General features: G+C 43.5%; 1 protein-coding gene and 1 non-coding gene across 2 annotated transcripts in view; both read left to right on the top strand.

The window, feature by feature from the left end:
- Positions 1–969: 969 nt before the first annotated feature.
- gcat (glycine C-acetyltransferase) overlaps positions 970–12,066 on the top strand; it is a 65,785-nt gene continuing 54,688 nt past the window's right edge. The window contains exons 1-6 of the mRNA XM_077500679.1: positions 970–1,299; positions 1,957–2,087; positions 2,242–2,343; positions 2,442–2,588; positions 4,553–4,707; positions 4,827–4,909. Of these exons, the coding sequence (XP_077356805.1) occupies positions 1,005–1,299; positions 1,957–2,087; positions 2,242–2,343; positions 2,442–2,588; positions 4,553–4,707; positions 4,827–4,909 (913 nt within the window). The 5' untranslated portion in view covers positions 970–1,004. The remainder of the gene's footprint in view (positions 1,300–1,956; positions 2,088–2,241; positions 2,344–2,441; positions 2,589–4,552; positions 4,708–4,826; positions 4,910–12,066) is intronic.
- On the top strand, positions 6,558–6,629 carry trnap-cgg (transfer RNA proline (anticodon CGG)). The gene has a single exon. It is a non-coding gene; the product is annotated as a tRNA-Pro (tRNA).

Here is a 12,066-nt window from a genome sequence, read left to right as displayed (position 1 = left end):
TTGTAGTATGTTTGATATTAAAAAGTAATCTGTTTATTTTTTATGGCTGGTTTTAGACATTAAAAAAAATATTTGAGTTTCTAAAAATTATTCATTAACTGATGAAAATCTGTGGAACATCTAGCCATTTTTTTCCACACCACTTATCCTGGAACGGTAACGTGTCCTATAACTGATAGGGTTACACGGTCACCCTCGACTGGTCGCCAGTAAATCCACATAGACAAACCACGTTTCACTCCTATTGTATTTAGTGACTTCAGTGAAGCTAACACGGTGCTTGTGTTTGGAATGGGAGGAAGCTGCTGGAGTACCCAGTCCCAGAGGGCTGAGATTCAAAACTCGCACCGTATCGTGAGGCAGAATTGTGAATTGAAATAAAACGTTACATGTGTGTCATTTTTAACAAGTTAAATGTGAATGATTCATAATGGGGCAGATTTCAAGGTATCAGCCGAAAGCCAATCTTTCATAATTTGGATAGAAGCTACGCTGAGGAAAGCGTCGTGCTAAAACAATAAAATCCCTTGCTCCTTTTTTTTTTTTTGAATTTGCAATAGATCATAACTTGTCGGGTCAGGAAAAACCCGCTAGGTCACTTTTACTTAACAAACATGTCCTGACAGTAACGGTCTAAATGGTAAATTATCCTCTACTCGATGTCCTACCGCAAGAATAAAGTCGTAATAAAAAGTTTTTGATATATTTTTCAAAAACATACACGTTATCGCCAGATTCGGCACACCCATGATTCACAGAATTCGGCTCTTTTTTTCCGCTTATGTTTGCCGTGCCCGTGCCCGTGTTTTTTTTTTTTTTTTTTTTAATTGATACTTTATATTAGAGGTGTTTCATGGAAATACTGTACGAGCGACTAAAGAAAGAAAGATAACACAGGTGTCTCTCGAGTCTATAATGTTTGGCAGAAGCGATTGGTGTAAATGTGAAATCCGATTGGACAAACAAATCACCGACCATGTTTCCTGTCATCTCATTGGTTCTGGATGTCACGCCCTCTGTTCAAGTTACAGCAGCCAGCTTCCGGTTACTTTTTGACAACAATGCACACATTCGCGGCCATGGCTCTCTGCAAAGCTGGCTGGACTTTGTTGAACCCTCTTCAGGGGATACTGCGGCCCTCGGTTTCGGTTTTAAGTCGGAGCTACGCGGCTGTTGCCGAAGCCAGAGCGGTGTTAAACAACGAGCTCGAATCTATTCGCGTGGCGGGGACTTGGAAAGCGGAGAGGATCATTACGTCCAAGCAGGGACCGCACATCAACGTGGACGGAAGCAGTGGCAGTGAGTGAAAACATAAAAGAACAAGATGCAATTTCTGTAAAGATTTCCAGTGAAAATAAGAAAACCATTTGAAGAGAAACTGAACTGTATATAGCCTACTGTATAGCCGACTGCAGCACCACAAATTACAGCTTCTGTTACTGTACTAAAAACGTTTACAAGTCTAATTATTCTGCATTATGTTTCGGGGTGTAACGCGCGGTGGCTGATCTGCCTTGCAGCAAAAACGGGGGAGCAACTGGAAGTAACAGAAAACAAACAAAAAACTAAAACACTCACAGCCAAAACCGAAAAAGCTTTGCACATGCACACCAAAACAATGAGGGCGCCCTCCCGCGGATTGTTACAGTGGGTAGCACAATGCTAAACTGTCTATCTACTGACTGCTGCAAGCGCCTGGATGCCCCTTTCTCTCCCCCTTTCTCTCCGACAGCCCTTGTTGCAAACTTGAGAAGTGTGATCTGATTCTATGTGCAGTGTGCAACAACAAATGTACAATACAGTAAAATGTGAGTTGAGTATTCTCCTTAAGAGATTATTGTAAGGATAATCAATAATTTTTTTTTATTGAAATTAGTTATTGTTTCATCTCAGAAGATTCTGAATCACGATACCATCAACCTGACATATATATATTTTTTCAATTAACTCTCTCAGGCATTTTGAACTTCTGCGCCAACAACTACCTTGGACTTTCCAGTCATCCGGAGGTGGTGCAAGCAGGGATTGATGCGCTGAAAATGTACGGCGCTGGATTGAGCTCGGTTAGATTTATCTGCGGTACTCAGGTACAGTGTTTAAAAAAACAAAAAAAACATGTCAAACCAACATGAAATCCAAAACCGTCTGCATCCAAAATTATGTCACTGCTTCTCAGAGCTCATTATTAACCAACGCTGCCAATATATGTCCCCTTTAGATTTATAAGTTATGTCTTTACAGGATTTGCACAAAAGCCTGGAGCAGAAGTTGGCAAAATTTCACGAGAGGGAGGACTGCATCCTCTATGCCAGTTGTTTTGATGCCAATGCTGGACTATTTGAGGTGAGTCATGCTGTATCATCTCCAGTAAAGGATATCTGGGTACATACGTCCCCTGTAAGGTGAACTACACTAAAGCAATTGAATCACTCCTGCTTTAGGTTCTGCTGGGCCCGGATGATGCCGTGTTGTCGGATGAGCTTAACCACGCCTCCATTATTGATGGTATCCGTCTGTGTCGGGCGAAAAGACTACGCTACAAACACATGGACCTCAGTGATTTGGAGAGCAAGCTCAAGGAGTCTCAGGTGTCTGGAGCGTCTTCCTATTTGTACATATCCACGATCTTTATGTAGTTTGGGTTAAGCCTGGTTCACACGACAAGATATTAAAATTGTCGGCCGATTTCCAATCTTTGACAGACACCACACGTGAAGAGAAAGAATCCAGGGAGTTCCAGTTTTGACCGTACCGTGCATGGTGTGCGGCCACACTGCACAATCAACACACTCCACACGAGCCAAATTCATTCAAGAATGTGACGGGAAGTCTCGCAAAACCTCTCGAGATTAAACGTGGCTTCCGAGTCGTCAACATGAGTCGATCCTGGTTTTCAGCCGAAAAAGCGGCATAAAAAGAAAAGGCGCTGTTTAAAGGAGCGGAAATGGGCACTGGCGAGACATCGCTTGTCCTCCGCTCTGTGCTGGCAACGTGGGTTGGCGTCCCACCCGGAGACCTCGTTTATTTGTGGAGAATGTGTGTGCGTGTACTAATAATTTTTTTTTTACAAAAAATACAAATAATTTAAAAAAATAAAAAGAGTGTAATAGCGCGAGCACGGACTTTCTGCTGCGTCATGACTGTTTTGATTTTGGATTCCCCACCGGCTGGCTCGCTTTCTGATTGGCTGCACGTCACTGTCAATCTGCTGCACGGAGCGAAATCGGGCCAAAAAATCCAACATGTTGGATATGCCCGATTTCAAGTCGAGGGTCCTTCTGAGCGCCGATATCGGGAGGCGCCGTGTGTGGTGACAACAGACACGGCAGGATTATCTGTGAAGATTATCGCTTGCGTCTCGGCGCGTCCTTACGATTGTCGGGAGGGGAAATTCGGGGCTAAAATCGGGCCAATTCTCCTGCCGTGTGAACCAGGCTTTAGAGAGGAGTAGGGCAGTGCAATTAATCAAAATTCAATTACATTCCACAATTACAAAATCAGCATAATCGTTAAAAAAAAGATTATTATAATATAATAATTATAATAATTGCTAATACTATTTTTTGAGTTATTTAAATTTATACAGTTGCACCTTTTTTTTTAATTTTAAAGTTACTACCGGGGTAATTTACTAAATTTTGTTAATTATAGTGTTTCAAAGAATTTTATGTCTTAATATTTTTTATTTGTTCTATTACGTTTAAAGGTTGTCTTGTTTTGGACAAAAAATAAATGCTGCACATGCTGCACTCCAACTGCATGTTTTTGCCAACATAAATAAATAAATATTATTACAAATATATCTTCTTTTTGGTCCAAAAGGAACTTACATAATTATAGTGTTTCTATTTTTTTTTTAAATTGGTCTTAATATTTTTTAATGTGTAAACATTTTCTTGTTTTGTACCAAAAAATACATGATCGTCCTACTGCACAGTGCACAACCTGCACTTCAACTTCCAATTTTTGCCTAAATCAATCAATAAATAAATGTAATTTTAAATATATATTATTATAAAATTTGTTTGGTCCAAAAGGAATTCACATACTTATAGTGTCTCCATTTTTTCAATTGACCTTAATATTTTTAAATGTTTAAACATATTCTTATTGTACCAAAAAATAAATAATCCTGATTTCAATTATTGCCAAAATAATGTTAATTATTGTTTTTTCCATAATCAAGTAGCCCTAGGGAGGAGTGTTTAAAAGTGAATATACAAAAATTTCATCGCTTCTTGTTGAAAGACTCTTCCCACAAGAGTAAAGCTGTTAGAGGTGAATGGTCAGGTGTTCCAGTACTTGCCACGGGACCCTATGCTTGAAATTTAAAAATGGGCAAAAAGTGTACCTCCTGTCCTTGTGCAATTTATAAATTATTTTTGGCATTTTGTCTTTTCAAAGACTCATTTGCATTTAGCATTTAGATGGAGATTCTACTGCAATACAATGCAAACTTCAACCACAATAATAAACATAACATGATTGAGACCTCTCTGACAGTGCATTTGTATCTTTGATCCAAGGGCTTACCAGCATTTGTATTTCTCAGTCCTGTCGTATGCGGCTGGTGGTGACCGATGGCGTCTTCTCAATGGATGGAGACGTGGCGCCATTAACGGGAATCTGTGACCTGGCCGAGCAGTACGGAGCCATGGTGTTCATCGATGAATGCCACGCCACTGGTTTCCTTGGGCCCCGTGGTAGGTGAGTAAAATATTTTACCATCGAATCTATTTTTGTTTACACAGGAAAAAGTTATGTTATTTTGTACCATTACTCACATTTGAGCTTGCAAGTATTTAATTGTTCATGTCTATTTGCAGAGGAACCGATGAGCTGCTGGGTGAGATGGACCGAGTCCATATCATAAACTCCACTCTGGGAAAAGCACTGGGAGGTGCAGCTGGTGCGTTTTACACGTTTTAAATCTCGGGCCTTGTTTGATTCCAATGACAAAAGGGCGGCCACTTGTTGTTGAGTGAAAATGACATCACAGTTGCTCAGGGCTCAGGTAACAACCAATCACAGCTCAGCTTCATAAAACAGGTGAGCTGTGATTGGTCGTTGCCTGAGCAACTGAGATATCGTCTTCAGTCGACAGCAAGTGGCAAAATGGCCGCTCCCTGAGATGGATAAAAATGGCTAGATTTTGCTGCATATCTCATATTCCGCACATGTAATGCTAATCAGAATGTCATGTTTAGACTCGTGAGGTCATATATAACTAGGGATGTCCCGATCCGATCACGTGATCGGAAATCGGGCTCGATCACGTGGTTGCTGACTTGAGCCGTATCAGAATTTGTCTCCCGATCAGGACAGATAAATATATATCCCTCCAGCGTCTCCAGCTTGTCCAAAATGCTGCTGCTCGTCGTCTCTTTACTGGTGCCCGTAAGAGGGAACACATGACCCCTATCTTGGACTCTCTTCACTGGCTGCCCGTGAAATTTAGAATCCACTTTAAGATTCTTCTATTTGTTTTCAAATCTCTCAATGGTCTTGCCCCTCCTTATCTCCTTATCTCGCTGAGCTCTTGCACCCCTACACCCCTGCCCCGTGCCTCAGGTCTGCAGACCAGACCCAATTGGAGGTACCGAGGGCAAAGCGGAGGCTTAGAGGAGGTCGAGGCTTTGCTGTTGCTCCTTTTTGGAACGACCTACCACTTAATATTGGGCAATGCCCCTTTTTATCCTCTTTTAAAACACATCTTAAAACACATTTGTATTCTTTGGCTTTTGGCGCACCATGAGACTTGTTCTTGGTGCTTTGTGGTGTGTATGAGTTTGATGTTTAGTCTACTTATTTATTCATTTATCTCTTTATTCACTTGCCTACTTCTTATTAATTTACTCATGTAGAATCTATTTACTTGTGTTAAAAAAAAAAACAACAAAAAATAAAACCAAACAAACTTGTATTTGCACTTCAAAATGTTTGCTTTGTTCTTGTTTTGTTACCTTATTCTTTACTGCACAACCGATATTTATGTTTATGTACAGCACTTTGTATACAGCAATGCCTGTTCTTAAAGCGCTTTATAAATAAAGTTGAGTTGAGAATTATTATTATTATTATTATTTATCTAACTTTTTTAATTAAATCTGGAGTTGGGCGGTGCCACAGGGTGACACTTCATTTTTCCACATACTGCATGCGACATGGCGTCACTCTACTACAGTGACACTAATGCGATCAAGCGGCGGAGCTAAACAAGAAATGGCAAGAACTCTTTATTGTGTGGCTTGTTGGTCTAGTGGGATGATTCATGCTTAGGGTGTGAGAGGTCCTGGGTTCAGCTCCCGGACGAGCCCTTCTTTAAAACACTCAACTCCTTTTCAAGCTACTCGGCTTGTCACATGGGCCACCCAAAGTCCAGGAATGGGGTTATCTTCTTTACTTTGTGGCTCGTTGGTCTAGGGATGTCCTAGGTTCAAATCCCGGATGAGCCCTTCTTAAAGACACTGATCAGTCAGTCACCTGCTTTTCAAAACTTTGCGCTTGTCACATGGGCCACCAAATGTCAAACAATAGGATTGTCTTCTTTGTTGTGTGGCTTGTTGGTCTAGCGGTATGATTCTCGCTTCGGGTGTGAGAGGTCCTGGGTTCAACTCCCGGACAAGCCCTTTTTTTAAAACACTGAACAGTCAGCTGCTTTTCAAAAAGCACTTGTCACATGGGCTACCAAATGTCACATTGTCTTCTTTGATTACTGTTGGGGTTGAGTGGTTTCTCGCTTAGGGTGCCACCAAATGTCAAGGAATGGAGTTGTCCTCTTTGTGGCTCATTGATATAGGGGTATGGTTCTCACTTTGTGTATGAGAGGTCACAGGTTCAACTCCTGGACAAGCCCTTCTTGAAAGCACTGATCAGTCAGTGAGCTGCTTTTCAAATGTTCCACTTGTCACATGTGGCACCAAATGTCAAGCAATTGGATTGTTTTCTTTACTGTGTGCCTTGTTGGTCTAGTGGTGTGATTCTTGCTTAGGGTGTGAGAGGTCCCGGGGTCTCATCTCTCATCCACTTGGTGGGGTCAGTCGACCAGAAAGTCCTTAATCCAAGAGCAAGTGGAGGGTGGAAGCCCCAGGTTAGCCAACTTGGGGATAAGAATATCCGGTATTATTGTATTAAAGGCTGAGCTGTAGTCAATAAAAAGCATTCTGACATAGCTTCCCCTTTTCTCGAGATGGCTCAGTGCCGCATAGAGGGCGATTGTTATTGCATCCTCAGTGGATCTATTTGGTCGGTATGCAAACTGATATGGATCGAGAGTAGAGGGGAAACAAGCTTTGATGTGTCTCAGTACCAGTTTTTCAAAGCACTTTGTGATGATTGGGGTGAGTGCTACTGGACGGAAGTCGTTTAATTTATTGTGGGTGACTTCTTGGGGGCTGGGAGGATGGTTGCCGATTTTAGGCAGGCTGGAATGTTGGCTTGTTCCAGTGACAGGTTGAAAATATCCGTGAATACTGGTGCTAGTTGGTCAGCACGTGCCTTGAGTACTTTCCCCAGTACACCATCCGGTCCTGTGGCATCCGTGGGGTTGACAGCACGGAGCACACGTCTCACGTCTTCCACTGCTACAATCAGTGGGGTGGTGCCAGAAGTTGGTGGGAGTTGTAATGGGGGATGGGGTGGTGTGACTGAGTTCTGAGTTTGGGACTCAAAGCGAGCAAAGAAATTGTTTAGCTCCTCTGCTAATGCCGCGTCTGAGTCCCCAGGAGTCGCAGCACAGCCCTTGTAGTTGGTGAGGGACTGTATGCTCTGCCACATCTGTCGGGGGTTGTTGAGTTGCCCTTCTATCTTCTCCTTATAGGCTGCTTTGGCGGTCTTGATGCCTCTCCTCAGGTTGGCACGAGCTGTGCTGTAGAGTGCTCCGTCGCCTGATATGAAGGCTGCATCCCGGGCCCGAAGAAGCGAGTGGACTTGGCTCGTCATCCACGGCTTCTGGTTTGGTATTTGTGAGTGCAGCCACGTCTCCGTAATGATTAACGTGCTGCATTCTTGACAGTGACGATTTCCAGCCAGCTGTAAATCCAAATCGTCCATCTTGTTCACCATGGATTTGGCGTTGGAGAGGTAGATGCTTGGCAGCGATGGTTTGAGTGGCTATTTCCTGAGCCGAGTTAGCAGGCCGGCTCTGCAGCCACGCTTCTGCTTCCTCTCCCAGCGCCGCCTCCGTCGCCTACCATACCCGATAACAATCTCGCCACAAACAGTCATTTTCTGCTGGAAGCCAATGTTTAACAAGTCCACCCGGTTATAGTTGATTTTAAAGTCCGGTACAGACGAACAGCTTACAAAAATACACATTAAAAAAACGCGCACAAATGGGGAGAGCTTGAAGCCGCAGCATGCTCATGCGCCGCCATGACTAATTTGCGCTTGTCACATGTGCCACCAAATGTCAAGCAATTGGGTTGTCTTTTTGGTATGGCTTGTTGGTATAGAGGTATGGTTCTTGCTTCGGGTGCGAGAGGTCCTGGGTTCAAATCCAAGACGAGCCCTCCATTCAAACACCCATCACTTAGCTGCTCTTCAAGCTACCCAGCTTGTCATACGGGCCTCCCAATGACAAGAAATGGGGTTATCTTCTTTATTGCGTGGCTTTTTGGTCAAGGGGTATGATTCTAGCATTGGGTGAAAGAGGTCCGGGGTTCAAAACCCGGATGAGCCCCCTTTAAAACACTGATCAGTCAGCTGCTTTTCAAAAAGCGGTCACATGGGCCACCAAATGTCAAGCAAATGGATTGTCTTTTTTCCTGTGTGGCTAGTTGGTCTAGGGGTATGATTCTCACTTATGGTGCGAGAGGTCCTGGTTTCAACTCCCGGGCGAGTCCCTTTTTAAGACGTCAGTCAGCTGCTTTTTAAAACTCTGCGCTTGTCACATGGGCCACCAAATGTCAAGCAATTAGATTGTGTTCTTTTCTGTGTGGCTTGTTTGTCTAAACGTATGAATCTTGCTTTGGGTGCGAGAGGTCCCCGGTTCAAATCCCGGACTAGCCCTTCTTCAAGAGACCGATCAATCAGCACCTTTTCAGAAAGCGTGTGTCAAATGGGCCACCAAATGTCAAGCAACTGCACTGTCTTCTTTCATGTATGGTATGTTGGTCTTGAGGTATGATTCTACCTTTGGGTGCGAGAGGTCCAGCGTTCAGCTCCTCGACGAGCCCTTCTTTAAAACCCTGATCAGTCAGCTGCTTTTCAAAAGCGCTAGTCACATAGGCCATCAAATGTCAAGCAATTGGATTATCTTTTTTCCTGTGTGGCTAGTTGGTCGAGGGGTATGATTGTCACTTAGGGTGCGAGAGGTCCTGGTTTCAACTCCCAGGCGAGTCCTTCTTTAAAACACTCAGCTCCTTTTCAAGCTACTTGGCTTGTCACATGGGCCACCCAATGTCAAGGAATGGGGTTAAGCTCTAACCTGTGTGGCTTGTTGGTCTGCGGGTATGACTCTCACTTTGGGTGCGAGAGGTCCCTGGTTCAAATCCTGGACAAGCCCTTCTTTAAGACGTCAGTCAGCTGCTTTTAAAGACTTTGCGTGTCACATGGGCCACCAAATGTCAAGGAAAGGGGTTATCTTCTTTACTGTGTGGCTTGTTGGTCTAGGTGTATGATTCTTGCTTTGGGTGTGAGAGGTCCTGGGTTCAAATCCCGGACAAGCCCTTCTTTAAAACACTCAGCTCCTTTTCAATCCACTAGGCTTTTCACATAAACCACCCAATGTCAAGGAATGGGGTTAAATTCTTACCTGTGTGGCTTGTTGGTCTAAAGATATGATTCTCATTTTGGGTGCGAGAGGTCCCAGGTTCAAATCCCGGACAAGCCCTTCTTTAAGACGTCAGTCAGCTGCTTTTTAACTTTGCGCGTGTCACATGGGCCACCCAATGTCAAGGAATGGGGTTATCTTCTTTCCTGTGTGGCTTCTTGGTCTAGGGGTATGATTCTTGCTTTGGGTGCCAGAGGTCCTGGGTTCAAATCCTGGACAAGGCCTCATTTAAGACGTCAGTCAGCAGCTTTTTAAAACTCTGCGCTTGTGGAGGGGGGAGTGAGCAATGGAGGAGTGAAGACGTACCTTGACATAGCTCGCCAAATTTGTGTTTAACAGTTTTACCTGAGTGCTTGAAACGCCACTCAAACTTGGTTTAAGTGACTATGGTGATAACGTGATTCGTGTGAACAAGAGTCGGAGTGAGTTTAAAAAATGGGTAAACCAAAAACTAAAAAGACCGGCGTGCCGGATGAAGGCCCAGACGCCTCCTCGGATCCAGAGTCGCCGCTGCCACCTGTGGAGATTGAGCCCTCGGGGGATGGCCCTGTGCTAGCCGCTATAGCATTGCTGCGGACGGAGGTGAACACAATCAGGTCCGATGTGTGTAATGCCCTGGACAATCGTATGAGGTTTCAACTACTATTCGGAGCGAGATTTCGTCTCTGAAGCAAAGCATCGAAACTTCAATCTCGGATGTAAGGAATGACTTGGCTAAACACGACAGTGCCCTGGCGGAGCTACAGAGTTGTGCGCCCACTCATTCCGATAGCATTGGTACTTTGGAAGCTACAGTGGACCGTTTGTCGTCGGAGCTGAAGAAGGTGGAACAAAAATGTGAGGACCTTGAATCGCGATCCTGGCGAAATAATATAAGGATCTCAGGGATGCCGGAGGGAACGAAGGGCCCCAGGATGACGGAGTTCGTTTCAAGGGTCCTAGCGGAGGTGCTATCACTTGGGGAGAAGCCGCTTGTCGACCTCGCACACCGTGTTGGTCGACAGTGGCCAACGCAGAATGATTCACTGCGACCTGTTATCCTGAGTGCATTACTACCACGTTCGAGAGGAGATTCTACGAAAAGCGGCCACAACACGGAACCTGGTTTACAAAGGTTCGAGGATCAGCATATTTCTGGATTTCCCCGCGTCCATCGCGAAGCAAAGGGATCCTTTTACTAAAGTGATAGAGATGCTGTGAGGGAAAGCCGGCGTGAGATATGGATCGGTTTACCCAGATAAACTGATGGTGTCACAGACAACGTGAAGATGGCTTTCACCGACCCCAAAGTGGCCCTCAGCTATGTCGAGGAGCATTTTGCTTCTCCTTAAAGCTGTAAAGGTCTGTGAAACACACAGTTTTTACCAAGACACCCACAAGTCACTAACTGAGTGAGTTAAGAAGCATTTCTTTGTTTGTTTGTTTTTTTTTGTTTTGTTTTTTTACATATATATTGTAAAACAGTTATGTTACTGAGCATTCATTATTACAAATAATATTTGAATATGGCGAGCTACTGGGTTTTTTAGTTACTAGGTTAACAGAGGTGAGCAGTAACTGGTTAGGGAAGTTTACTTTATAATTTGGTTTTGATCTATTCTATTTGATTTATTTTTGTTTGTATTTTAATGCTTCCTGTAGTTTGTTCGTGCCATGGCTTGTTGTTTTCAGCCTGGCTGAGTTTGTTATTATGTTTGAGGTTATGTTGTTTTTGGGAGGGTCGGGGTATCCAGCTGCCTTATGGTTCTGATTTTGGTGTTCACATGCCCAGTATTAAGATATAGATACTTCATAGTCATTTATGTCAGCACAAGGTAATCTGAATTCAGGAAGAACTGTGACCCTGATTACTTGGAATGTTCGTGGTCTGAAAAATCCTATTAAAAGAGGCAAGGTTTTATCCCATCTCAAGTCATTAAACCCAGATATTGTATTTTTACAAGACACGCATCTTAAAAATAAATCTGTTGTAAGGTTGAAAAGTAGGTGGGTTGGAAACGTATATCATTCTTCCTTCCCTGTTAAATCAAGGGGGACTGCCATTATGATGAAATAAGGATTTCTGTTCATTCATAAACAGACAATATCTGACAAAGATGGTCGATATCTGATTGTTATTGGTGAACTTTTTTCTCTACCCCTTACCCTGTTAAACATTTATGCACCCAATGTAGACAATCCATCATTCTTTAAGACAGTCATGGGACTCATTCCAGATGTATCGCAGACTAATATTGTCATTGGAGGAGATTTCAATTGTGTGCTTGACCCTTATCTTGACAGGTCTTCATCCA

Source organism: Festucalex cinctus, chromosome 1 (genome assembly GCF_051991245.1).
Source record: "Festucalex cinctus isolate MCC-2025b chromosome 1, RoL_Fcin_1.0, whole genome shotgun sequence".
Taxonomy (NCBI): domain Eukaryota; kingdom Metazoa; phylum Chordata; class Actinopteri; order Syngnathiformes; family Syngnathidae; genus Festucalex; species Festucalex cinctus.
Note: the sequence above shows the minus strand (reverse complement) of the source record. Positions and strands in the feature narration are given on the sequence as shown.